The sequence below is a fragment of the Talpa europaea genome (assembly GCF_964194135.1).
Source record: "Talpa europaea genome assembly, chromosome: 16".
Lineage (NCBI taxonomy): Eukaryota > Metazoa > Chordata > Mammalia > Eulipotyphla > Talpidae > Talpa > Talpa europaea.
The window spans coordinates 20,085,897-20,112,028 of record NC_140084.1 but is presented as its reverse complement, the minus strand read 5'-3'; the positions used below and the strand labels follow the sequence as shown (position 1 = coordinate 20,112,028).

The following is a 26,132-nucleotide window of genomic DNA, read 5'->3' as shown; positions in this document are numbered from 1 at the left end:
GTCTTCAGTCTCTCGGACTTTCCACGGGCAGGGCCCTCTGAGTCCCCAGAGTGCGGTGACGCAGCCTTTCTCAGAACCTGGCTCCTCTGTGGGGCCTGGAAGTTTCCACCTGCGCAGTTGATGCCTCCACTGAGTGTGCTCACAGCCCAGCATAGGTCCTGTGATGTGCCACAACTCCAGGAACGTGGAAGGTGAGGAAAGCATTCTTTAGAGATGCCAAGAATCTAAGCATACCTGGTAAAGCTTTCTTGACAGGATGGAGGGATGAATGTGTGAGTGAATAGTGAGAGCAAGTGGGGAAGTTAATTGATTAACTGGAGCCTAAGGGAAAATGCCCCACTGGAACGTACTGACAGATGAAGTCACACAGATTAGAGGCTCATTATTTAGGCTCCAAGCAGAGGATCTCAAGTGGGGGTAGCTGTGGGTCCAGGGGTCATGTGGTGAGGTCTGGAGACTGGGAGGCAGGTGCTCATGGCACCTAGTGGGTGGAGGCCAGGGATGCTGCTCAACCCCCAACATGCAATAGGACACCCCCTGTCCCAAACATACATGCAAAGAATGATCTGGCTCAAAACATCAACAATAAGTCTCCCTGGGTAAAAACCAAACAGGCAGTGCTCTCCCTTACCATGCAAGTATTTCCCAGACTGTTCAGATAGTAAGCATGATCAGCTCAGATCACCACCTCCAGGAAGCCTCCCTGAACTGCTTCCCCCCATCTTCCGTCCAGGCTGACTCTGCTTGTCTGACTCTCCAGTGGGCTGTGGCTCCCTGAGGGCAAAGGCAGGTCTTACTCTTCTCTGAGCTTCCACTACCCCTCCCTGCTCTGATATTTGCATCTTATTCCATAATTTACTCCCACCTGGATGATCTTAAGTTCACAATAACCTTGAATTCTCATCGACACTTTTGAAATATGAACCCCAAGCCTTAGGGATTTTGGTAACTTGCTGAGGGTGACCAGCTGGGCCTAAGACAGAGCAGACACTGTCCTCCTTGGCTTGGGCGTCAGCAGCCCTGGATTTTAATCCCAGTTCTGCTGTTTTCTTGCTGGGTGATTCCTCGTAGCTTTCCTAACCTCCCTGAGGCTGAATTTCCACAACTGCAAAAGGAGGATGTCATACTCTCTTTATCAGGTCTTGTGAGGGTCATACTCTGTGCCACGCAAGTAACAGAAAAGAATCAGAAAATCATCCACTGGTTAAAATGGTGAAGCAGGCATGAGTGGGTTTTATTTCTACTTTGTGAGTAATAAATTTATTTTGAAGACATTTGGGATAGGCCTCCCACAGTCAGATCTAGAGAAATCTGTAAATAACCAAAACATTGAACTCTGTCGCAGAAAGGAGTTTCCTCAGCTGACATAGGCGGTGCCTTCTTCCAGGTAAGATTTAGAAGTGGAGCTTCAGGGCCAAATGGGGCTTTCAGGATGTTAAACAGGGACCGCGCGCCGGTTAGTGTCTCCCACAAAGCCCCTGTCAGGTGGGGCGATGCTGGGATTAAGAATCAGGTGTCCTGTCTCTAAGTACCTCTGGGGTCCTGCTCTGCTGAGCTGGGCATGTGGGGGTCAAATCATTTTACCCGGCTGTTTCCAAGGCTTAGCAGAAAAAGAAGGGATGTTCTTTCAGAGTGGCTGGAAAGGAATCAAAGAAGGAATGAATGTGAGCCCAGCTGATGCTGGGGCAGAACATGGGGTCACAGAGGTGTCACCCCCACTCTCCTCCCCTACGAAACACCAGAGTAAATTCTTAACTGACTTCAAGTCTTCACGGGCACATGATCCTACATACCCTTCACCATTTCCATTTCATAGATGAGAAAACTGAGGCTTGGGGAGGTGAATGTATTTGCCTGAGGCCACATGGAGGTGGCAGAGCAGCACTTTAAGCCGGACCTGACTGCCCTGAGGTCACCCTTGAAGCGCTCTCCTCCCCAGGGCCAGAGTGTCCAGGGCAGCTTCCCAGTCCTCAGGGTCAGCCCCTCGCCAAGGCCCGCGCTGTCATCAGCAGGTAATAGACACGCTGGCGTCGAGCCCCATGGGCTCTCGGTCTTCTGGAGGGCGCCACCTGAATAACCTGGCATCTGAAACCTGAGCTTTGCCTGAGGGCGGCAGTCACCTGCTCTTGCGGGTTTCTGTTACTACGCAGAGACGGCGGCTGGCACAGGGCAGGTGAGCACCCAGGTTTGCCCAGTTTGCCCAGTTGAGACTCCTCAGTGGCTCCTGTCCACGGCCCTTTGCATCTCCCTGCACCTTGGCCTGCTGGAGAGTCTGACCGCAGAGCCTCCTGGTTATCTTGTGCCGCCTCCCCTCCTTCGTCGGTGCCTCCCCGTAGCTCCTCAAAGGCAATCTTTCCTGCCTCTAGATTTTGCTCTTCTGGCTGCTCCTGCCTGGTCTTCCATGACAAGCCTGTCTCACTGTGGGCCCTAGTTCCGCCGTCACCTCCACAGCCACTTTCCTGAGCCCATCTGAAGCAGCTCCCTGCCCACCTGCTACTTCCTTTGCCCACCCGTCCTGCTCCTTCACGACAGCTGCGTCAGTCGGTCACTTTCCTGTGGGTTCACTTGTTGACCTGCTGAGTCTCCTACTCAGATGTCCACCCTGGGGTGGCAGTGGGGGTGGGGGGCGGGAGGGTGGGGAAGGGAGCAGGAACTCTTATTGTTCACCGTTTCACCCCCACTCTACCCCCCCCGCACACCGCAGGTGGCTGGAGACGCAGCTGAGTCTGGCCCTGCCTGTCAGAGACCTGGCACTCTGGGTGCTGTCAGTAGAAGGGACAGACCTCACAGACGTGGAGGACGTGTGTGCAGAAGCTCTGAGACAGATAGAAGGGAAACCACAACACAGCCCAGTGTTTTGGTGTAAATGGAGAGGTCTAGAAACTTCCCACTTCTGCTCACATACATTTCTCACATAGTCTCCAGGGAACGAGGCAACCTACCCGTCTTGCCCATGATAAAAGCCCTGCCCTTCCTCTCCCGAACCTACCCCCACGCGGGCACATCACGCCTCCTGCCGATCTGGCGGTCCTCTCTTTACCGAGACCACCTCTGCGGTCCTTTTCCGTGTTCTGCCACGTTCTTGGAGTCACCCTCTGCAAAAGGACGGGCTTGGTCAGGCAGGTGTGCCAGCTCCCACTCCAGGCTCGCCAGTCCAGACCTGGCCCCTGGCCGCCTCCTCCCCCAAGTAGGTCACCCCACGCCCACTGCTGGCTCCTCCTTGCTGTGCCTCGCAGCCTGCAGTCTGGCCAGGACTGCACTCCTGGCTCATGTCCGCACACTCTCCCCAGCTCTGCAGACACTGTCCTGCGGTGGTGGCAGTGCGCTCCTGCCTCAGAGCTGTACACTTGCTGCGTCTCTGCCCCAGTCCCTGACTCTTCAGATTGGGCTTAAATGGTTCCCCAGTGGGAAGGCTTCCTTAATGCGATAGTCAAGGTGTCCTGGAGGTGACCTTGATCAGCCTTCACTATTACCGCAAAATAACCACTTCTGCTTTATTCGTGTTAGAACTACCTGCTTGTTTTCTGTATCTTTGCCCTTTTTAGTACTCTGCAAAGAAAGAATGGTTTCTTCTCTTACCCGGATATTCCTTGAAAAATGTGTGCTGTAGGAATCGCCCATCTGGAAAACAAGGGAGAGAAGTTAATAATATCAAGGACTTATTTCATTTTTCACTCTCATCCTCACGAGTTTGCAGTGGAATTTTCCAGAGGCTGCATGACATGTGATGCTGCAGTCGACCAAATGCAGAAGCAGATGTGAGGATCCAGTTTTCATACTAGAATTGCAAAAAATGTAAAACAATGCTGCTCTTCTCACGTTTGTGTGTGTGTTGGGAAATGGAGTTACTTTTAAGAAAAATGTCATCTATTTGCTATGTGAGTTTATCCTTGCTGTTTTTCATTAATATTTTTAATGCCTCAGCTTTAGTCTCAAGCATGGTAAGCATAATAGCCACAAGCCCCGGAGGAGAGCTTTCTGGCATCCTCAACATTTTTTGAGTGTAAAGGGGTTCTGAGCCTGAAAACATTTGAGAACCAGTGTCTTCACAGATGAAATGTCAGTAGCATTTGGCCTGTTGTTGGACAAATGTCATTACACAACGTGTTCATGATGGTCCTGAGAAATTGAGGATTCCCTGACAATTCAGATTCGTCACCATTTTATTTATTTATTTTCTTTCTCATATATAGGTTTTGTGGGTTTTTTTTAAAGATTTATTTATTTTTATATAAGAGCTGGGGTACAGGCGAGAGGTGCGGGGGTGAGAGGATTCACCAGAGACAGAGAGGGGAACAGAACAGGCAGACTGAATGAAGTACACTGCTGAGGGGAGCAGCAGGCGAGACAGAAGAGGTCCGTTGCACCATGTGGGTTGCTCCCTGGCCAGCCGGGGATCGAACTCGTGCTGCAGAGGCTATGGATTGCTTCATAGTGCTGTGCTTAACCCTTTGCACCACCAGGGAGGCCCCTTCTTCACCATTTTACACAGACATACAGATGGATATAAAATGTCCTGTTTATCAAGCACTGTGGTTGCTTGATTCTGCTCTGAGAGCTTCACATGTATGATTTAAATGAACCCTTGGAAGCCCCAAAGTGACTCAGATTTGAAGCAACTGACCCCAAGGATGGCCCACCAGTGGGAGGGGAAGGGCTGGGGTTTCTGTCATCGCAGCAAGATGGAGCCAAAGTGAGGACTGGAATGGAGATGCAGGGCAGTGGCGGGGGTTAGGGTAGGAGGGGCTCTCAGCCAGGCTCAGGGGCTGTGGCTTTCTCCAAGGGTGAGGGTTTTCCAAGGTGGGGGTCAGGGAGAGTGGGCCAGGGAAGAGGCCAAGGGCAGGGCCAGAAGCCCACACTCACCTGCCTGCTGGCGCTGCCTGACACACTGCCCGCGGTTGGGGATGCCCTTGGCCACGTCACCAGGGCTCAGGATGAGACACTCATAGCCTGTGGGACAGAGGAGTGGCTCCGCCCCATCCTCTGTAGTGCTGCATGCCTCTGCTGGGGGAGGGACACAGCCAGGGTCACCCATGCCATCCTCTGAGAATGCACCTTGCCCAGAGGGGCTGCCTCTCATCTGCACCCCTAGTTCCTTGGGTCTTACTCACAGTGGAATGCTGTCCACACACATGGGCACACACAGTCCAAAGTCGCCTACTCCCAAATACCCCCTCACACACACAGGCATGCACATGCACGGTCACCCACACATCTTGAAACACACAGGCTCACACCATCACGCTTATGAACACAGCTTCACAAACAAGCCCTGACACCACATGTGCATGTCACATGACATGTTCACCCACACACAAATCCTGTACACACAGACACATGGCCAGTTGTGTCGTACACAAATCCTGACACACACATTTCACAGCCCACAGATGCTAGCATACACACACTTGTGTGCATGCACACAGACACACAGAAATTTCAACACACAGCCACAGCTACACCCACACAGCTAAACCCCTTCCTTCTGGTAATAGAACCTCTGAGTTTCAGTTGGATGCTGAGTGGCCAAGCTGGAGACTATATTTCCCAGCCTCCCCTGTGCATCATCGCTGCGCACCCCAACAGCCAGAGCAGGATCACACATGCCCACAGAGTTGCAAGCACAGCTGCACACACTCAATGTACATGCTCACACCCCTGGACCTGTCATTCTCTCAGAAACTGCTCACCCCCAGAGGCCTCAGCATTAGGGTACAGTGAACCCCTTATTATGATTTTAGAGTTGTGAAAACCAGCCACAAGCACCCTCCCTTTCATGTCTCCACCCAGGAAGGAGACCCCATTCCCAGGACAACAGTTCTGTTATGTTTGGGGGATGCTGAGGGCCTGGCTTCCCCCTTATGTGTTAAGGCTGGGAGGAGCCAGAGGGCTGAGAATTTGGGGAAAGGCAGCCTCCTGGGGCAGACACAGCCCTGGGTATTATTGATGTGCTAAATGCAGAGAAGAGGGATCCTGGCTCAGAACGCATTTGGATAGTACCTTGAAGTGTCTCCTCGGGGCCATCCAGGAGCCAGCCATTGCCACCCAGCCATCGAGGTTTCGGCTGCACCAGCCAGTCTAAAACTAAACCATCCAGGGTTAGATCCAGCCCCTTCAGGCTATCCCTGGGGGTGGGTGAGCTTATATTTCACAACAAACATGGAGGTCCCTGCAACAGGAATGGCTATGGTTTTCCAGCAGACATGTACCCCTTCCTTCTGGTAATAGAACCTCTGAGTTTCAGCTGGATGCTGAGTGGCCAAGCTGAAGACTACATTTCCCAGCCTCCCCTGCAGCAAGGTATGACCATGTGACCTCATTCTGGCCAATGGGGTATGAGCAGCAGTGAGGCTGCAGCTTCCTCTCTGACTCTGGCATCCATGCCTGTTTGCTCTCTCCCCTTGTTCCTCTTCTTGCAGGTGGGAGCCACTTGGACCAGGCAGAGTAACAAGATGGGTTAAAAATGGGTCTCTGATGACTGTGCCATCCACCATCTGTCTCCTCTGGCCTAGTAACCACAAGAGAAGTAAATGCCTGAGAGACTGAGCCCCTGGGTTGGTGGGTCTTTTTGTTATTTGTGTAAGGATGTTTGCTAACCAATGCACATTTAGCAGGAAGAGTGACCTATGCAATGGGCAGCAAGGTCTTCAAAAAATGAAAACAGAGGCCAAAAGTCCAAATGCCTCCTAGGTAAGGTAGCTGAGAAAAGCTGGCCAGGTAGGAGTGTGTTCCTGCCTGCATGGGCCACCTGGTGATCAGTCCTGGTCAACCATGCCCACTGGTCCCAGAGCCTCTGGGTGCTTAAAAAATTTTTACTTCTATATTAAAAAAAAATCAATTACTGGGTTTGCAATGTTGGCAATTAATGTTTTAAATTTTAAGCACTTTGGAGATCAAATAAAAGTGGTCTGGGATCATATTACGTATGATCTGTGCTTTAGTTTGATTCCAAAACATGACAAAAATAAAGAGGGTGATGTGCTGTCTACCATGAATGCACAGGTGGGTACTGGTAAAAATGCTGGCTGGGTCTGGCTTTCACAGAGGACAAGGCCATGATAAGCTGGTGACTCGGGCCTCAAACTGAAACAGCAAAGAAGCGAGGCAGCAGTTAGCAGCTTCCAACTCAAGAGGTGACATGACCAGTTTCTGCAGCCACTATTCCCAGTCTTCAGAGTCTTCCCTTCTCCTCCCCATCACCTTGAACTGTGGGTGAGAAAATGCTGTCCATGCTGTTTTTTTTACCAAAGAGGAAATGTACGAATATTGGCTATTTCCATCCTTCTCTGCATTGACCAAAGGTTTCTGAGCAGCAGGAAATAAAACACATATCTTTCACTACATTGTAATACTGAAACGTGCCCCAGGTCCCCCCATCGACTTGCAGGCTGCTAGAGGCCTGGAGACCCAGGGCCTCACTTGTCAGCTCCCTCACTCAAATTTTCTCAGGCCCTGCTAAAAAAAAACTCCCTGCACCCAAGTCCTTGTCTCAGGTTCTCTGTGGAGGGGACCCAAATGAAGCTTATGACATGGATCAGCACTCACGATGGAGCCTGGTACAGCTCAAGTCACCTGCTCACCAGAGATCTGGGGGTAAGGAAATGAGTTTGTGGGTGTCTGGGGGGAGGATGTTCTGGGCAGCGAGGGATCCTACAAATAGCCCCAGGGCCCCAACATCCCTGCACTCAGGGCCTTAGGCAATAGGCACTTCTCCACAGTAGAAGACTGCATTGAAACTCCCACAGTGTGATTGTGAGCAAGCGAGTTATCGTCTTGAAGCCTCTGTGTCTTCAGCTATAAAACAGGACAGATCACAGTCTCTCCGCCCCATGGGGCAGTGTGAGCATTAAAGGAGATGGTCTACGGAAAGGCTATTAGGAATGCTGTGGATAGTTGTACAATGTACACACTGTTCAAAAGCACATGGCTAGGTATATCTAACTCTGTGTTTGTGTGTGTATCAATGTGCAAGCCCTGCCCTCCATAGCTGAGTCTGGAATTCCTAAGCCCAGACAAAGGCCAAAGGAAGGGACACCTTTTTTGAAGTGCCTGCCCTGAGGGGAACACCTTTATGTGCTTTTTCACCAGGAGGGGGAGCATTTTGTTCTTCTTATAAAGGGGCTGGTGGGAGTCTGCCGGGCCAAGAGGCTGAGCGCAGCACAGTTAATGAGCATTATTTAAGGACCCTGAGTCCTTTGTCATCACATGACCAAAGAAAACAAAGTGTAGTCATTCTTGCCTCCACCTGGGTGGAGGACCCAGGCTGTCTTGTCAGAGCAGTTACGAAAGCCCAAGGGTCCCTGCAGCCTCCTTGGGGAGGCACAGTCCATCAGACTGCGGTTTCTAAAAATTCAGCCCCAAGCAGAACTGAGAGTGGAGGAGACTTTACTGACATGCGCCCCACCCCAGGGAAGGTAGATGCCCATCCCCCTCCGTTTTCCCCACTGCCCCTTCCCTCCCCTCTCTCCCGGGAGGGAGCTGGCTCCTTCTGAGGACTTCCAGGAAGGGTCTGTTTTCTCATTGCAGTGGGCTTTACAGGTACAAGGATTTGAGGCAGCCAGTGGATTGACTAGGAGTCTGCATGGCTCTGACCTGCTGCTGCACCCTCTCTGGGTCTCTAGAGAGCCGGTACCCCCAGGGCCAGGCATCATGAGCGAAGGGAGCCAGGTGGGTGGGAAACTGAAGGAGTCTGGGCATCTGGGGGCACCTGAAGCTGCAATGAGTGTTGGTCCTGGGAGTGTGGTGGTCCATTTATAAATAAAGTCATAAATGGATTTTCTATGAGAAACCTCCATCCTCAGAGGAGGAGTCACGTCCAGGAATGGGGAGACAGTGAAGTCTGCGTCGGCAGGGGGCACTCAGCACAGGGACATGCTGGTGACCTAAATTCCCATTTTACATGTGGCCTGCCCAGAGGTTCCCGCCCAGGCACCCCACCCAGATCACCCTCAGTTTCAGCTCAGCTCTGTTTCTTCATCTTGGGCACTTACGGGCAGAGCAGGAAGTTCACTTGTGGTGCCTGCTGCCCACCTCCATCTCCCCAAGCCCCGGAAGTTCACTTGTGGTGCCTGCTGCCCACCTCCATCTCCCCAAGCCCCGGGGGCACCTACCTGGGGGGGGCAGCACAGCCTCCAGGCAGGCATAGGTGCACCCGTTGTAGCAGCAGCGCCGGTGCTGGGGGCACTCCAAGTCGGCATGGCAGCGCACGGCCTGGCAAGCACCGGGGGGCAGCGATCGAGGAGGCGGAGGGCAGCGATCGGCATAGGGCTGCCGGGGAGCGCCCACTTCCTCGGCCTGCAGGAAAAGGGCACGTGAGCTGGGTGCGGCTGCAGCCAGTGGGTCTGGAGTTCTCACCCCTGAACTGTGTGCTGGGGGCAAATTGCTGGGCCTGTGTAGGCCTCTGGTCCTGTCATGACCACAGCCGAACCAGCCTCAGTGGGTTGCTCTAAGGATCAAAAGATGCTGTTTCTGTTTGTAACAGCCCCCAAATGCAAGGAATGAAAAGCCATGAGAGGCAAAAAGGATCTATGACTCTGAAGGAAAGTTTGTTCGGTAGTGTCGCTGCCATAGACGAGCGTATATGTACAAGCATATATGACAGGGTATCTGAGTGTCTATACAAACACACGTATATGCACGCACAGACATTCCTATAAACATATTTGTTTCTTATCATCCATATGTTTATATAAAGCTTTGGGATTTTATAAGTCTCAAATAGAATGGATAAATTCACACAACTTGAACAAATCTCACAAACACCATATGGAACAGACAACAAGCCAACTCACAAGGGGACACAACCTGGTGCCATTTGCATTTTTAGTTTGGAAACAGGCACAGCTGCTACCTGAGTGTGAAGTCAGGACAGCAGTGAGTCACCTGATGGGCAGTGAGTGGGAGGGACAGGGGTCTTGGGGGCTGGCCCTGGTCTCAGGGGCTGCTTCTGGGTCCAGGTGCTGGCTACACTGTGGTCACTTTGTGGAGGTTCACCTAAAACTTGACCTATTTAGCCCCTAGCACAGTTGCCCTGAACACGAGTACATATTTCTAAATTCTGCCCCCATGTAGTGTCTGCAGCCCTTACCACCTGCCCCGGTGTGTGAACCAAAACATGAAATAAGACCTGACGTGCTGCTGCTTCGGGCAGAGCACAGGTGCACTGGCCCGGTAGGAAGTGCAGGTGCAGAACAGTGTGCTGGGCCCCAAATGTTCCAAAACATACACATACACACACCGTAAGAGGCATTTGTTTGCAGGGGATTAGAGACTTTTGGAAGGATGCATAAGCACGCACAAGAAACGTACCCATGATTTCCTTGGGAGAGAAGTATTCAGTTTTGAAGCCAAGGGAGATTTCTCCTCATGATAGTATATACTTTTACACCGATTAACATTTTTTTTAAACCATGCACATGTATTTTTTCCATTTAAAGGCCATGAAAAATTGTAAAAACAGTAGAAGTGCTTATGAAGAATTTTGAAAGACAGGAAACATATTTCTGATACAACCTTGAGTTATTAAAATAAAAAGGCAAGACATAAATGGGCCCATGGGGTCTGGTCTGCCATGAGTAAGAGTCAAGGATGCTTGACCGAGGCTCTGGCGGTGCTGCTCCCAATGCCCTGCAGGGGGCGTCTGCTCACCAGGCGAGCACCAGCTACACCTGGCTCATTGCCAGTTGGAATCCAATCCCCCAGAGAGACCAAGGCAGAGGGGCTGGGGTGGTGAAAGCAGTGACTAAGAAAGGTGGGGCGCCCATCCTGGCAATATCCTGGAGAATTTATCATTTCTCCCCTATATTAAAATATAAGTATAAACATAAATATATCCTTACATATTTATATATAATACATACATATTAGATATGTATCTTATATATGATTTAATCTGTGAAAAGCAAACGAACACAAATCAACATTTGGCAGATAAGAAAATGACCGCCTATTCTCCCCCAGAGGGGTGAGACCAGAACTCGGTCTTCTGGTCCAACTCCTGCTTCAGCCTTTTCACCATCTCCTCCTCAGCCCAGTACATTTATGAATAATTTCCAAGCTGCTAGCAGGGGACATAATCTCCCACCACTAGCTCTTAGTTCATTTTCTTCAGAATTAATGACACTGGACCCCTGTGGGGTCCGCACCGTTTTAATCCTGATCAAATGCGGCAGCTGGCCCGGCCTCCATGGAGGGCACCGTTGATTTTCCCACCCAGCCTGCTTTTACATCGTCTCATTTATGAAATTTAATGGAACTGGGAGATCAGCCATGAATCACTTTTCACCCACCTCTGCTGACTTCCCAGTGACGCCCCCAGCAGGGGGGCATGGAGGGAGACCAATTTAAATATGAGGTTGCTCTGCCAGGAATATTCAAATGTCATTTCTTAGAATTTGGAGAAAAAAAGAGATAAGCGCCTTAGAAGTCCAATCTCCCAAGTTATTTACGGGGAGTGGAAACACCAGATGGTCGTGGGTGATAAAGAACTGGTTTCGCCCAGGGACCCAGATTAAAGGATTCAATATTTTGAGAAATATTTTATGTCATGCAAGGGGATGTTCCAAGAGGGTTTAAACACAGGATGTTCCCTGGAGTTTTGAAAGGAAAGTGACTTTTACTAAAAAAAAAAACAAAAAAACAAATAGACCCCCAGCCAATGGCTTCCCAGCCCACCAGGTGAGAGGGTCAGAGGTCAAAGCTTTCTCTGACCTCACTCCCATCACTCTCTACCTTTCTGACCTTGAAGCTGTGTCGACCCTCACCCCCTGGACCCTGAGCCTCTGTACATTGATGAGGATAGCACCCCAAATCCCTGAGAAACGAGACGGACAACATCCTTCATGAAAATCCCAGCATAACCACTATGTCCATCTTTTATCTTCCTTCCTGCTCAGGCCTCCGTGGGAAGTCTACTTGCTTTGACAGGCATCCCGGGTGCCGATCAGATGGGTCCCCAGTCTGCGTGCCTTCTGTGGCACTAGCTACTCCCTGGTAGCTATTTTCTCTCATTTTTCAGGTAAATACTTTTGGAGGCCTCGGAAGATTTACACTGCCTTCTGCTGTGACATCTCAGGAAGCAGCCAGGGACAGGCCAGTTCTGGGCCCCTTCAGTGGAAAGTCCACGCCTGCAAGCCCAAGTCAGATCCCAGTGAAGCAGACACTGGATGCCAGTCAAGGCAGGCTGGCTTGGTAAATAATGGCCCCGGGTCATCACAGAAGTCTCTGGAGAGAGGATTGAGATCTACCACCCAGCCATATGGCAGACGCATGAACTCATCATATACTGCTGGATGAAGAAAAGCAAGGTACAAAGCAGCACAAAGCAACCACACACACATTGTCTGATCCCATTATTACGAATGCCCAGGGTGCACCAGGCCCGGGAGGGGGCATGGGGAGAGACTGCTAATGGAGGCGGGGTTGCCTTTTGGGTTGATGAAAATATTCTGGAACTAGACAGAGGTGCAGCGCACACCACATTGCAAGTGAACCAAATGACACTGAATTGTACGCTTTGAAATGATTTTGACGTCATGTGATTTTCATCTCAAAACAAAAATTTAAACCAATATGAATAAAATTAAAATTAAAAAATGTATGCTGTGCTTAACTACACCACAGAAGAATTTAGATACACCAAAACGTAAACAGACCTGTGTCTTGGAGGAAGAATTTACATCCTTTTACTTATTTATAACTTCTGGACTGTCTCAGTTTCTTTTACTGTAAACATCATTATTTTTATGATCAGGGAAAGAAATTTAAACCATTTCCATTTAAGGAGAAAGAATCCAGTCTCCAAAGCTGCCCCAATTTACCTCGTCCCTCCTCGGCACTCCCCAGACCCTTCACTCCCCTGAAGAGCTTTACCCTTCTTTGGAATGTTCCAGAGAGTCAATGGCCAGACCAATAAAAATGCATCCCAGGACTGGTTGGCTTGGTGCAGGAAGAAAGCCAATTTTCCTCTAAGCATTGCTAATTCTTCCTCTGGAATGTGGACGTCAAAGTTCTAAAAATATGTCTCTCCTTGGAACACAGAGCTCAGAGTTCAGAAATCCATTTCCTGATGCCCTGGGACCTCAGCCTGGCCTCTGGCAGCAGAATTGGGTGCAGTCTAATGAGGCTTCCTCAGAGAGTTACTCAAAACCCCGGGATCTCACGTCCAGGCAACCCCATCACAGGGCACAAACAAGACCCCAAACTCTATCAGTTCCTTCAACTATCATCCCCCAAGCACCTCTGTGCACCTGAGAGTCTTCTGGAACTTTCCATCCCACCTAGTCTGACCTAGTGTAATTTATTCATTCATTTAATAGTAATCCATAGCTCAACTTTGAACAGTGATGAATACTAAACCAAACATCACACAAATACAGTGAATGAGTGATTTTGAGGACTCATCTGCAAAAGTAGTTAAAGAAAAACTAACCAAAGCCACAGTAAAAGAAAAGCAAATGTGTGGATAGTTATAATGACAGAGCTAAATGCTGTGAAGAAAAAGGCAGGATGTTATGAGATGTCTAAGGGAAATGAAGATGCCCTGTTCAGGGCTCTCTGAGGGGAGACCTTGAAGCTTACAGGAAGCATGACCTGGAGCACCAGGGAGCACCTTGGGGGCACTGGGGACACAGTGGGGACCACCATCCACTCCCCCCACCTTCACAGAAGTTCCTTGGGTTCCCAGTATCTTTTCTATCATTGTGGTAAAATATAATATAAGGTAAAATGTGCCCTTCTTAATAACCCACACGGACGGCTTAAGGGCGCTGACCACTTCACAGTACTGCAGCGTAGCACTTCATCTCCTTCCAAGACGCTACGTCACGCGAACACAAACACTGTCCTCATCAAGCAGGTCCTCCCTGTCCACTCCCGCCAGGCTGGCAACGGCTGGCCGCTTCCCGGCTCCGTGGATCTGGCTTCTTGCTAATTTGTTTCATACAAATAGCCTGTGAAATGTGCCTTTCGGTGCTGCTACTCGGCAACAAGTTCGCAGGTCCGGCCACACTGCAGCAAGGGCAGGACCCCCGGCCTTTTTGTGACCACAGGAGTCACTGTGGGGATGGCCTGTGTCTCTCCATTCTGAGCTCACAGACACTGGGCGGCCCCACCTCTGCCTTCGTGAGTGGTGCTGCGTGAGCCTTTGGGAAGCTTCCCGCTGCCGTGCCCCACCCCTTGCTGCAGCTCCCAGATGGTAAGCACATGGGGATGCGCCCGCGCCGCCTCTGCTGTTTCCATCATGCAGTCACTGCGGCACTGAGCCTCAGATGAGAAGGCAGGCCCCGAGGGGAGACAGCTTTGTGTCCCAGGTGACCCCACGCCCGTGCTCTACTTTGCCTTCCTTCCACCCGCTCTCAGCCAGCCAGCTCGTTCCCTGTTCCTCAAATGTCGCTGTGCTAGACACAGGGGTGTGGCCAAGCCTGGGGGTGGCTTCTCATAGCAGGCCACTCCCCTCTCCCAGCCTCTGGGTAGGGCCCCAGGGGCCCAGGGAGCGACCTCTGCTCACAGGGGATGCAACTTGGTGGCTCTGATGATGGACCCCATGGGGGTGTCATCTCATAAGTTTCAAAGAGTAGGGGAAGCCCACTCAGGAGTGTCGCGCAGAAGGGCAGGAGGCAGAGCTCTGGTCTACGTACCGTGCCTACTCTTAGGTCTTAGCGAAATATGCAAGAGATGCCTTAGAAGGTTCTTGAGCTCCCAGAAGTAATGGAGGAATAGAGAACCAGGGTGGGGAGACAGAGGAGCAGGTGGTGCACAGGACGGCTCCTGCTAGGCCTTTGTGCCCAGCAGCATAAGGTGGGGGGACTATTTGCAAAGGGTGCCCACCTGGCAGGGTTCAGTGCAAGAAGGCACCCTGTTCCCTGCTGCTGCAGCCCCCTGGCTGGGCCGGCGCTCTGGGCAGAGGGCAAAGTGCATGACCACTCCCAGCTGCCCCGATGGGAGCTGAGGGGACAAAGCAGACTCAGAGGCACAGCGACACATAGGAACCTTCAGATGTCCCGGTCTCCAGGCATTGGCCCCACCCCAACGGGTAAACTTGTCAAGAGTTTCCTGAGCCTCAGTGCGTGGCAAACACCTGCCCTGGGGCGCAGTAATGCTCCGTGAAGAAGAGCGCTTAGGGGACAGCAAGTGCGAGGAAGGTGGAGTCAAGGATGCCTGCTCCCCCCGAAAGCCTACGGGCTATTTGCAGATACTCTGCTTGTCCTGTCCAGCCTTGCAAATATTTGGTTCTGTTTTTGTTTTGTTTTGAATGGCACATATGTAGCGAGGGTGGCTCTGCACCAGGCACGGGCCTGAAGATCTTTTCATTGGACTGCAAAGCAGACACTGCTGTTTCCCAGGCTGTGGATGAGGAAACAGGCTCAGAAAGGAGAAGCCTCTTCCTGGCAGCCTCCAGTAGGCCTTCGTGGGACTATAAAACCAAGTTTGTCTCCCATGTTTCCTAGTCCTCGGGCAGTAAAATGTACGCAGAATTAGGAAACTAGCCTGGCTCCACTCCAGTTCATACTTCAAAGCCCTAGGTTCAATGTCCACAACACCAGCAAACCTTCCCCAACTCTCCTGGGACAGCACTGCACACGTTTTTCTGGGTTTCCATGCATTTGCCCATAATTCACCCACAGGAACATACTGGGTGCCCACTTACTGGCAGGCACTCACTCTGCAAGGGGATCCTTACTCGTTGCAATGCCTTAACACAGATACCAGAGACATGACCTCAAGAGCAGAGAGAACAGTAAGATATGACAACATAATTAGGAAGTGATGCATTTCTAATTTTTAAATGTAAATTATTGAGCTCTAAGTTAATATGATTTAATTTCTAATAAGGGTCAGCTTAACTGTGCAAGGTGGTAGAGGCAGCTGCTGTACCCTCGCCCTCACCACAGCTCCCAAGGGTCCTGGGCCCAGGTTGAAGGGTGTGTTGGGAGCCACACAGGAAGGTCTTGTCTCTGAGTGTATGGGGGCTGCTTCCTGTGACTCTGCCATTCCCTGCTGGGCATCTGCATGGAATTAGAATCACAGCTGCAAGGGCACTGGAGGTCATCTGGTCTCAGCCTCACGGCCAGCTCACCACCTGAGGTCCAGAGAGCGGCCCAAGGTTGCACAGCTGACTGCGTTGTGATCCTTGGCCTGGAGCCCTGCCCAGTCTCCCTACCCCTTTCTCTCCGTGGGCTTTCTCCAAGGCTTGTTCTGGCACAAGCCTCTCCTGAGAATGGGTGCTGGGGAGGACGAGAGGTCACTGATAACTGGAGACTTCAGCAAGGGGCAGACCCGGAGCACCTGCATTCTGACAAAAGTTTGCCAGAACTAATCCAGTTTCTGTACTACACCCCCAGGCCTGTGTTTTTAAAGATCCCCCAGCCCAGGTGCACACGGCCCCCAACCCTCCCAGCTAACCCATTCCTCTTAGTGAGGAAGTCACAGCTTCTTTTTTTAGGACTCTTAGGAGTTAGGGGGAGACAAGACCAGATGCTGGACTGGAAATCTCTTTGGAGTGCTAGAGCCAAAGAACTGAACATCCCGTGGAGCTGGTGTAGAGCATGGAGGAGTCACACCCAAGAGGGTCTCCTCCTTCCTGGCATACATCAGCCCCCTCTGAGGTTTCTGGCACATATCACTCCCACCTTGGGGCCTCATCACCCACCAAGTCTTCTTCTAAGAATGCCATCCCTCCTCCTAATTATTTTTTTTTAAAGATTTTATTATTTATTTATACAAGAACCGGGGTACAGGTCAGATGCGCAGGAAGGTGAGAGGATTCACCAGAGACAGAGCAGGGAACAGAACAGGCAGACTGACTAAAACACACTGCTGAGGGGAGCAGCAGGTGAGGCAGGAGAGGTCTGCCTTGCCATGTGGGTTGCTCCATAGCCGGTAAGAATCAAACCGGCACTGCAGAGGCTGCAGACAGCTTCACAACGCAGCGCTCAATCACCTGCACCACCAGGGAGGCCCCCTCCTCCTAATTCTTAATTGCTCTTCATGACCTGGCAAGGGTCCTCACCTCCTCCAGGAAGCCCTCTGTGACTACACTGTCACGTGAACTCTCCCTCCTCCAAACACCTACCATCATTTCACTCTATTGCTTTTTTCCAGTCCCACATGGCCTCCTGTCTCTTCACATGAGCAGCTGCCCTACTAGAATGTGAGCCTGGGAGGTTCACATATAGGCCTCCATGCAGTTTTACACAGCCCCCTGAGTAGGGTATTTGTGGGGGGTGTCATTAAACATTCTTTTCTCCATCTGGAAAACTCCCTCTCCATCTGGAAAACTCCCTCTCCATCTGGAAAACTCCTATAGATTGGTCAAAGCTCCAGGATGAACGTCTGAAGCCCTGGAAAACCCTCTCTGACTCTCCTGGGGCAGAGCTGCTTTCATTCTGGCCTCCCATTGTGTGCCGCTAAGAATGTCCTGGACACAGACTTAATGGCAGGCACCAGGAACGCTGCGCTGAATGAGACCAAATCAGACCCCATGCTGAGGAACCCACATTCTACCCAGGGAGGCCAGCACCAACCCATCTCACAAGGATTTAATTAAAAGTCACCAAGATGCACTGACCACCTGTCTGCACTATGTGCTTTCTGCATTTGGAGTCCTTTAACTTCACACGGTGCTCAGAGTGCTTCCTCCTGCACCCTCTCTGCCTGCGGTCCCAGCTGAAGACCTCCCCTATCCCTACCCACTCCGCTAGCCCCCTCCTGCTTTACTTCTCGCCCGTACATGCCACTAAACGGTTTCCCAATTAATTCTCACTTACTCTCAGCCATCCCCAGGTCACAGGAGTAAGGTGAGATCCCCAAGACAGGCGTCTGATGTCTGTATCCCCACAGCCCAGGATGGTGCTTGGCAAACAGTGATGAGCAAACACCTTTGTTGAAAGGAACTCATCCCTCTTTTTTGGATGTGATCCCTGGTGCACAGAGATGTCCAGCCACTTGCCTGGAGTCACACAGCAGAGGGGCAGGAGCGTCTGGATTCAAACCCAGATGCCTGACTCCAGGAGCAAGCTCCTCACCACTGGCTATGCGATACTGCCCATGAGTCTGTGCTGCCACTTGTCACCCAGCTGCCTCTCCCACGGGACCATGCCACCTTCAGTGGGAGGAGCTGTGTTTCTATCTTGTTCCCACAGCGCCTGGCCCAGAGAGGCTTCTGCTGAATGTTTACTGAACGAATAGCTACATGAGTGCCTGATTACATTTCATAAATATCTGGCTATTGATAGTGGAGACAAAACACTCATGGTAAGTCTGTGGACTCCACCTGCGGTCCACTCTGGTGATGCAAGAGGCACAGCCGCCCTGCATGCGGTTGGCCCCCTGTGCCTCTTCACTCGCAGGCAAAGCACCACAAGACCCATCTGTCCCACCCACCCACTGACTCCCCATGAGGAAATCCACCTGCCCTGTGTGCTGGGAGCGCTCACAGAACTTCACAGCGCCGGGGACCCACTGCCTGTCTGCCCCCGGCTCCCCACCCAGACACTTACATGGGATTTCTCGGCCAGCCTCGAGTGCAGTGCCCGCTTCCAAACATTCTTGGCAGAACTGGCTTCGAGGAGAAGCAGCAGGAAGTACAGAGCCCAGATGACCTTCCTCCGGCCGCTGCCCATCCCACGGCTGGCAAGAGGCATTTCCTCCCAGATGTCCGGAGAAGAGGTGCTGTAAGTGGGGAGCAGACGTGTGCACACTGGCTGGACTGTCTCAGCTCCCCTCAGCCGGGTCCCGGGGATCATGTGTCAGCGCCCAGCACATGCCCCCACCCTGCCCCCACCCCGACGGCGGCCGGCCCGCCTGGTTTTAGCTGGCCCTATAACATCTGGCCCCAGAGACTCCAACTGAGAAGTCCGCAGCCCAGGCGGCTCAGATGGGGGCGGTGGCAGGAGGAGGGGGCACCCGCTGCTTGGGGACGTGGCCGGGAGTGGCTGCTCACTCAGGGATAATGAGTGCTTCCTTGCAGGCTGGGGCCGTCTCCTCCCGGAGGTATCCTGGCCGCGGGGCAGTGGGGACGGCACTCCAGCCAAAGGGGGGAAGGCCCCGGCGGATGGGTGGGGGCCGGCGGCTGCTACCTCCTCCAAGTTTGGAATTGGGCTGGCCAACGCCGTCTGCCCATAAAAGCTTCCTGGGAAGATGCTGCTGAACAGGCCTGGCTGAGCATGTGGCCGTGTAAAGAGATGTGGTCGTGTGTCTCTTGGGGGAGTTACAAGAAATTGCAAAGCACTGCACGTACGTCACAAGAGCACTATAAATGGCACTCTGCGCCTTTGATACAGGATTCAGCATTTCACATAGTTTCTATCCCATCCCTGTTCTCAGCAACCCCAAGACAAGGGACTGTTTTGACACCCATTTTACAGATAAGGAAACAGAGGAATGACCCTGCCTGAGGTCAGGTGGAAGTGGAGGTGGTGGGGGAGCAAGGGCTGTACCCCCAATCCATGGACCAAGGGAAGGAACCCAAGCTCTACTCTTCGGTGCCCTGGACAGAGTCCCAGCCCAGCCTCCGTGTCTGTGGAAGGCTGGGAAAGCCTCATCCCCTCCTGAGGACACATGTTTCCCACCTACCGGCCAGGGCAGCCTCAGGGCTTCCCAGGTGGGAGCCACCAGCACTCTCGGCCATTTGGCAAATCAACCTGGTCTGTGCTCCAGGTGCTGCTGGAAGCACCTCCCACACCGGAATGCATTTATGTGCCGCATCAGCCCTGTGAAGTGGGTGCTGATCACCCCATGAACAGACAGAAATTCAAAACATGGGGAAGTGCTCAGGGCTAGTCCTGCCGGGGCACTTGAACCAGTGTGAGAGCCAGTGTCGCTTCAGTCCTGTATCTCAGGTGCCTTCCTTGCCTTACCCTAGTCCTGGCCTGACTGTCACCTTAGGCTAGATTCTAGAACAGCCTCCATTCTTTCATTCTGGAGATGTTTGCCGAGCCCCGCAGGGGTGGTGGTGAGGCAGGCCTTATCAGGCCAAGGGCTTTGCAAGCTGCCCAGCACTTCTAAGGTCGTGCCTGTTGACGTGCCTCCATTTCCTCATCTGTAAAATGGGGACGGAGCTGCAGCCTATCCTGCAGTTTTGCCGCGAGGATCAGCTCTGCTTGCAAGAGCAGTCAGGGCTAGAACAGGTTTGCTGGCAGGACATCGCCGCTTTGTGGGTCTCGTTCATGGAGCTGCACTCGGGTCCAACCCAGGCTCGTCAGGGAAGCCGCTTGCTGCTGGCACCTGGCATCCTGGGCTCTCTGGGAGCAGCAAACACCCCCCAGATGGCTCCGCTCACCCCACTGCTTCTACCCCTCCCTGCCACGATGCCATTATGGCATGCATGGTCACTCTCTCCTGGAATGCCATTTCTGCCAAGAGCACCAACTCTTCTGCCAAGAGGGGGACGACGCCCCAGTGACTCCCCAGCTCCACTGCCCTCAGCCTCTTGGCTACCCCTCACCTGAATGCTGTTTCAGCATTGGCCGCCCGACCCACCCACCCCATCCTCCAGATCATCGTGGAAGGCTGTCTTCTCAGCGAGGCCTTCTGCAACACCGGGATTTATTTATTTATTTGTTTGTTTTTATTTTAATTTTTTTTATTTATTTATACAAGCACTGGGTACAATCAGAAGCGTGGGAGGGTGAGACAATTCACCAGAGGCAGAGCGGAGAGCAGAGCAGGCAGAAGGACGGAAGTACACTGCTGAGGGGAGCAGCGGGCGGCAGGAGAGGTCTGCGCGCCATGCGGGACCCTCCTCCAGTGGCCGGGGAGCAGCCGGGGATCGAACCGGCGCTGCAGAGGCTTTGGGCAGCTTCGCAACCCAGCGCTCAACCGCTGCGCCACCGGGGAGGCCCAACACTGGGATTTAAAACTACAGCTTGACCACTGTTCCAGCGACCGTGCGAGTCACTGACGGTACTTATTAGAGACTGCCTGTCTCTCTCATGGTAGACAAAATAGTGCCCCCCTTAGGGTGCCTGTGCCCTGACCCTCAGAACCTGGAACTATATTACCTTACCTGATGAAAGGAACTCTGCAGATGTGATGAAGGCTCCTGAGGTGGGGAGACTAGTCTTGATTCCCTGGACGGGTCCCGTGTAATCATAAGGACACTTGTATGAGGGAGGCGGGAGGCCAGAGTCAGAGAAGGGATAGCGAGAGCAGCGAGAGAGATGGGAAAGTGTCACGTCCCTGGCTCTGAAGAGGGAGGGAGGGTCGCCACCCAGGAAATGAGAGTGCCTCTAGAAACTGGAAAAGACAAAGAAACGGATTCTCTCCCAGATCCTCCTGCAGGAATGAAGCCCAAACGACACCTTCATTTTAGCCTATGGGACTCATTTTGGACATGTGAGCTACAGAACCCCTAGGCAATAGGTGTGTGTGCCTATGCCACTGAGTCTGTGCTCATTTGTTACAGCAGCCGTAAGTGGGCTATAGGCTCTGCAAGGTCAAGTATCAGGCCCCTTCCTGCCTGATCAACACTCAGGACCAACTCTGGGCACACAATGAATATAATTATCCCGATGACCCCACTGGGAATCTTCCATCTACAGACATAGTTTCCCAACTCAAAAGTGGTCCCCTCAGAACATGGCACAGGGCTGAGCACACAGCAGGTGCTCAATGCATGCTCGGCAACTGAAATATCAGCTCCACATCAGGGTTGGGACCACAGGGACCCGGGATGCAGAGATGTTCCTCATCTGTTAATTTCTTGCAAACATAGACTTATAAAGACTTCAAGATGGGAGAAGTGGCCACTCCAGAACACAGCAGCCCTGGAGGCTTCATGTGGAAGGAGGAAAGATCAGAGAGGAGAAAGAAACAGAACAAATTTACCGGAAAACCAACCTGCCTTTGATCAGTGACAAGGCAAGATCCTGGCCTGACAGCCAGCCTCAATACTCCCCACTGGTGCCGAGGAGACAGCCAGGGCCTAGGGCCCATCATGATTTGGGGGCCGGCAATTCCTTCTGGGCTCCTGCCAAGCCTCAGAACTACATGTTTCAAGTGGCGGAGGCCCTTCTCGTTTATCTGCATGCTGGGGGTCTGGGCTTGGGCCCCAGTTTGGTGGGCTGGCCTCCTGGGACTTCCTGCAGACCCGTGGGCGAGGTTTCCTCTGAGAAGCCTCTTAACTAGTGAGGCCTTTTATCTCTAGTTCCCAGGGGCCTGCTGACTAGGGTCTGACTAGGGTCAGCTGCCTGCCAAAGGCCTCGCCCCTCCAAAAAAGGAGGAAAACATCTCATTTAAAAACATAAAGGGGCACAAATGCTCAGGCACTTCACTTTAGGAAGCAGAGGATGCAGAGGATATGGCTCACAATTTCAGAGTGAAGAAAGAAATCCTGCCCCTCCAACCCTGAAAAGCTCCCCAACCTGATCACATTCCTTCCCTAGGGAGACAGAACATTTCCTTCCCTGGTGACCAGATCAGGCAAAAAAGTACTCCAGGAAAGGGAACAGGGTAGTATTGATATACCAGGGTGGTATTAACTATACATTTAGTACTTCGTACTAAAGTGTAAATGACTTCCAACAGAAAGTAACATGAGCAAAAAAAGGAGGACTGAAATACATTCATTCAATCATTTGGGTATCTATCTACTATGTGCCAGGCCTGGGGATACCCGGGAGACTAAGGCCAGACATAGTCTCTGTCTTTATGGGGTTTACTGCTAAGTGGAGTAAGATATTGATCAAACTGCTTTTAATAAACCCTTAGATGGAACTTTGTGGTAGGAGGCATGGTTCTGGGTGCTTTAAAGATACTTATTTAGTCTATCACAACTCTATTGTCATCCCCATTTTACAAGTAAGGAACCTGAGTCTCAGTGGATAAGGGAAGGAGGGCTTTAAAAATACTCAAATAATCTGTTAGAACTCTGTTAGGAAGTTACTTTTACTACCCACATTTTACAGACAAGGAAGCCAAGGGTCAGAGAAATGACCAACTTATCCAACTGTACATGGCTGACCGTTGGTAGAGCCAGCTTTCAAACCCAGTCATGGACTTCCAGAGTTTGTGCCCCCAAAGCACTCCACCATGTGTTTACTGAAAGCCAGATGCCACAGGGCATATAAGAGGGTGTAACCTGTAAGAGGGCCTAGAGAGGTCTCCCTGGGGTGTGACCACACACCTAAGAGGTGAAGGATAGGCTGGAGAGATAATGGGCTTTAAATACATTCAGATGGGCCTCCCTGGTGGCACAAGGGTTAAGACACAACCTATGAAGCAATCCGCAGCCACTGCAGCATGAGTTCAATTCCCAGGCAGCCAGGGAGCAAACACACAAGATGCAGTAGACCTCTCCTGACTCGCCCGCTGCTCCTCTCAGCAGTGTACTTCGGTCAATCTGCCTGTTTTGTTCCCCACTCTGTCTCTGGTGAATCTTCTCCCCCCACCCCACCCCCACACCTCTGACCTGTACCCCAGCTCTTATATGCATAAATAAATAAATCTTAAAATAAACAAACAAACAAACAAACAGACAGGTTAGAAGGGTGGGGGGAGCAGGCAGGCTCCCCCTTGACTTGGGCCCTTCTTGAGTGACTTGGGCCACCCATTATAGCCCTCAATGCTTTTGCCTTCCGGTGTCCCTTCCACTATTAAAAAAAATTAATAAGGATATGTTACAGTTGCAATGATATAAAATCATCCAAACTGGATTATAATCTTTTCTTCTGATTGTAAGAGAAATTGAGACACTTTCCAGGGCTTCTAAAAGTCGCGTGGCCCAGGTATGTATCTGAAGAGTGGTCACACTGTGCTGTGTGACCTCAGACTAGACTTTGCTTTCCCTGAGCCAGGAAGCCAAGATTAAATGAGATAGTACATAAAAACCCAGTGGTGTGGTCACTATGTCCTTTGCCAGAGAAGGAAGGCCGACGGAAAAGGTCCTCAAATTGCACCATGGGCCTTTAAAAGCAGGCCAGCCTGGCTCTGTGCCAGGCCGTGAATGAATCCAGATGGCCCCTGGACCACCCTGTTCTTGGAGAGCTAGTGCCTGACCTCAGTTCACCCCGCTGCCCGCGGTGTTAGTGACCTCCACTCATTGTCAATTCCCCCTTAACCAGAAGTCTGAGTCCTTCCTGCCAGGGAGCTCTCTCTCACCAATTCCCAACAGGCTGCTGGCCTCCTCCCTGCCCCACAGAGGTACAGGGCCAGGTCTAGATACTCCAATAGACACCCCAACTCTGGCCAACATGACCTCCCACACTTCCTTTTGCCATCCGGCACTGCAGCAGGAAAAGGGTCCCTTTCAAGTAGTAGGAAGCCACGTAGCCAAACCAGTATGCACTGGGTCGAAAGTTCAGGCACGAAGGCTGGCTGGGCCTTACCCTGCCTCCCTGGCTCAGGCTGTCAGCAGACTCAACCCCTCTCTAGCTGCAGGCCTAGCCTATGCTGGGCTGCTCTGGCTACTTTCCCCAGAACTGGAGCCTCCTCCAAAGTAGGCTTCCTGACTGAGCCACTTGTTTTCGCTTCCCCCCAACTCTGAAAGCAAATTTGATTGTGATCTCCTCCTTGTTGCACCTCCAAAGCCAAACACCTTGCCGTGGTCTGTTAGGAGGATGACACACATAATCCCACAGACTTGCCAGTCCAGCCTAGGCCTTCTCAACCTGGCTGCAATTAGCCTGTGTGTGTGTGGAGGCGGGGGTGAGGGGGTGGGGGGCCGGGTAGTGTTAGGGGGGATTTCAGGTCCAGCCCTGACCAAATGAATCAGTACCCCCATCCATAAAGTCATAACTGATTTTTCCAAAGTTGCCAGCTGATTCTCAAGAGCAGCCAGAGCCATGAGTCCTGACCAATTTGGCCTCACCCCCACTGCCGCCCTCCCCACTCCAACCCACACCTCCCACATGTCCTACCAGGCTGCTTCTCTTGCTGCAGCATAGCCTTCCCCTGACATATATCCTCACCATGTGCCCTTTGCCACGGGCCTTTGCACATGCTGCGCTCTCTCCCTGACACTCGTCTCTGTTTTCTTAGCTGAGTAAACTGGCTAAGGCTTCTTCATATCTCAGCTAGCAGCAAAATAGTCAGTACCTTCCTCCCAAAAATGTTCTCTGATCTCCAGGATCACCCATCCCCCTCCAACAGGTTCTCACAAGTCCACAAAACCTCCACTTGGTAAGACCCATGCATCAGACAGCAGAGAGGACATTCTTTGCGGAATGTCTAGCAGGGCAAATCCAGAGAGACAGAAAGTAGGTTAGTGAGGGCTGGGGTGGGAATGGGGGGAGGGGAGTCACAGTTCAGAGCCCAGGGTCTCCTCTGAAGAGGTGAAAATGTTCTGGAACTAGACAGAGGTGACAGCTGCATAGCAATGAGAATGTGTTAAATGCCACTGAATCAAACACTGAAAGATGTCTATGGTGAATTTTACCTCAATACAAATAAAATAGAAAAGCAAATGAAAATAACCAGGTAAGCTGAATGGTATTTGAGTTCTCAGTGCGCCACACGCTCCACACTCCACAAAACCTGTGCCAGACACCCCCCCACCCGCAAGGTGGTTCAGGGGTTAAAGTCTCAGCACTATCAAGCTATCGTCAACTACTGGGCACAAGTTCAATCCCCAGCCAGGGAGTTACCCACATGGCGCAGCAGGCCTCTCCTGTCTCTCCTACTGCTCCCCTCAGCAGTGTATTTCAGTCAGTCTACTTGTTCTGCTCCCCACTCTGTCTCTGGTGAATCCTCTCACCCTTCACATCTCGGGCCTAGACCTCAGTTCTTTTATTCATGAATAAATAAAATAAATCTTTAAAAAAAAACCTGAGCCAGACAAAACCATCCAGGATATTGTTTGCCAAGGATTTCATTAAATAATAAAGCTCTGGTTCCAGAAAAGCTAGATACCAGGATGTTCCCCGGTAATCCACGGCCTGGGAGGTGACGGAGATCTCATGATCTTTTCCCACAGGAGACTCAGACTTTCTAGGTGAATGCCTCCCACGTCCCTACACACCAGCCTCATCTTGCGTGTCTGTGGGGCCTGAGGGACTGGGAGGTCCAAGTCAAGAGACAAGGGCCAGGGTTCTGCTACATGTGGGGACTGGATCAAGCTGGAGAGACTATCACTTGGGGAGACACCGATCAAGAAAAGAGATGGACTGTGTTAAAGGTTGTAAGACACAAAAAAAGTG

At 51.7% G+C, this 26,132-nt stretch overlaps 1 protein-coding gene across 1 annotated transcript; it reads right to left on the bottom strand.

Annotated features, from left to right (window-relative positions):
- Positions 1-3,036: 3,036 nt before the first annotated feature.
- WFDC1 (WAP four-disulfide core domain 1) lies at positions 3,037-18,641 on the bottom strand (the record flags this gene model as incomplete). Its single annotated transcript, XM_084256842.1, has 6 exons — positions 3,037-3,095; positions 3,580-3,621; positions 4,864-5,004; positions 6,001-6,084; positions 9,111-9,294; positions 18,498-18,641. The coding sequence occupies 6 exons, from the start codon at positions 18,639-18,641 to the stop codon at positions 3,037-3,039; spliced, it is 654 nt and encodes a 217-aa protein (XP_084112968.1).
- Between the last annotated feature and the right edge of the window lie 7,491 nt (positions 18,642-26,132).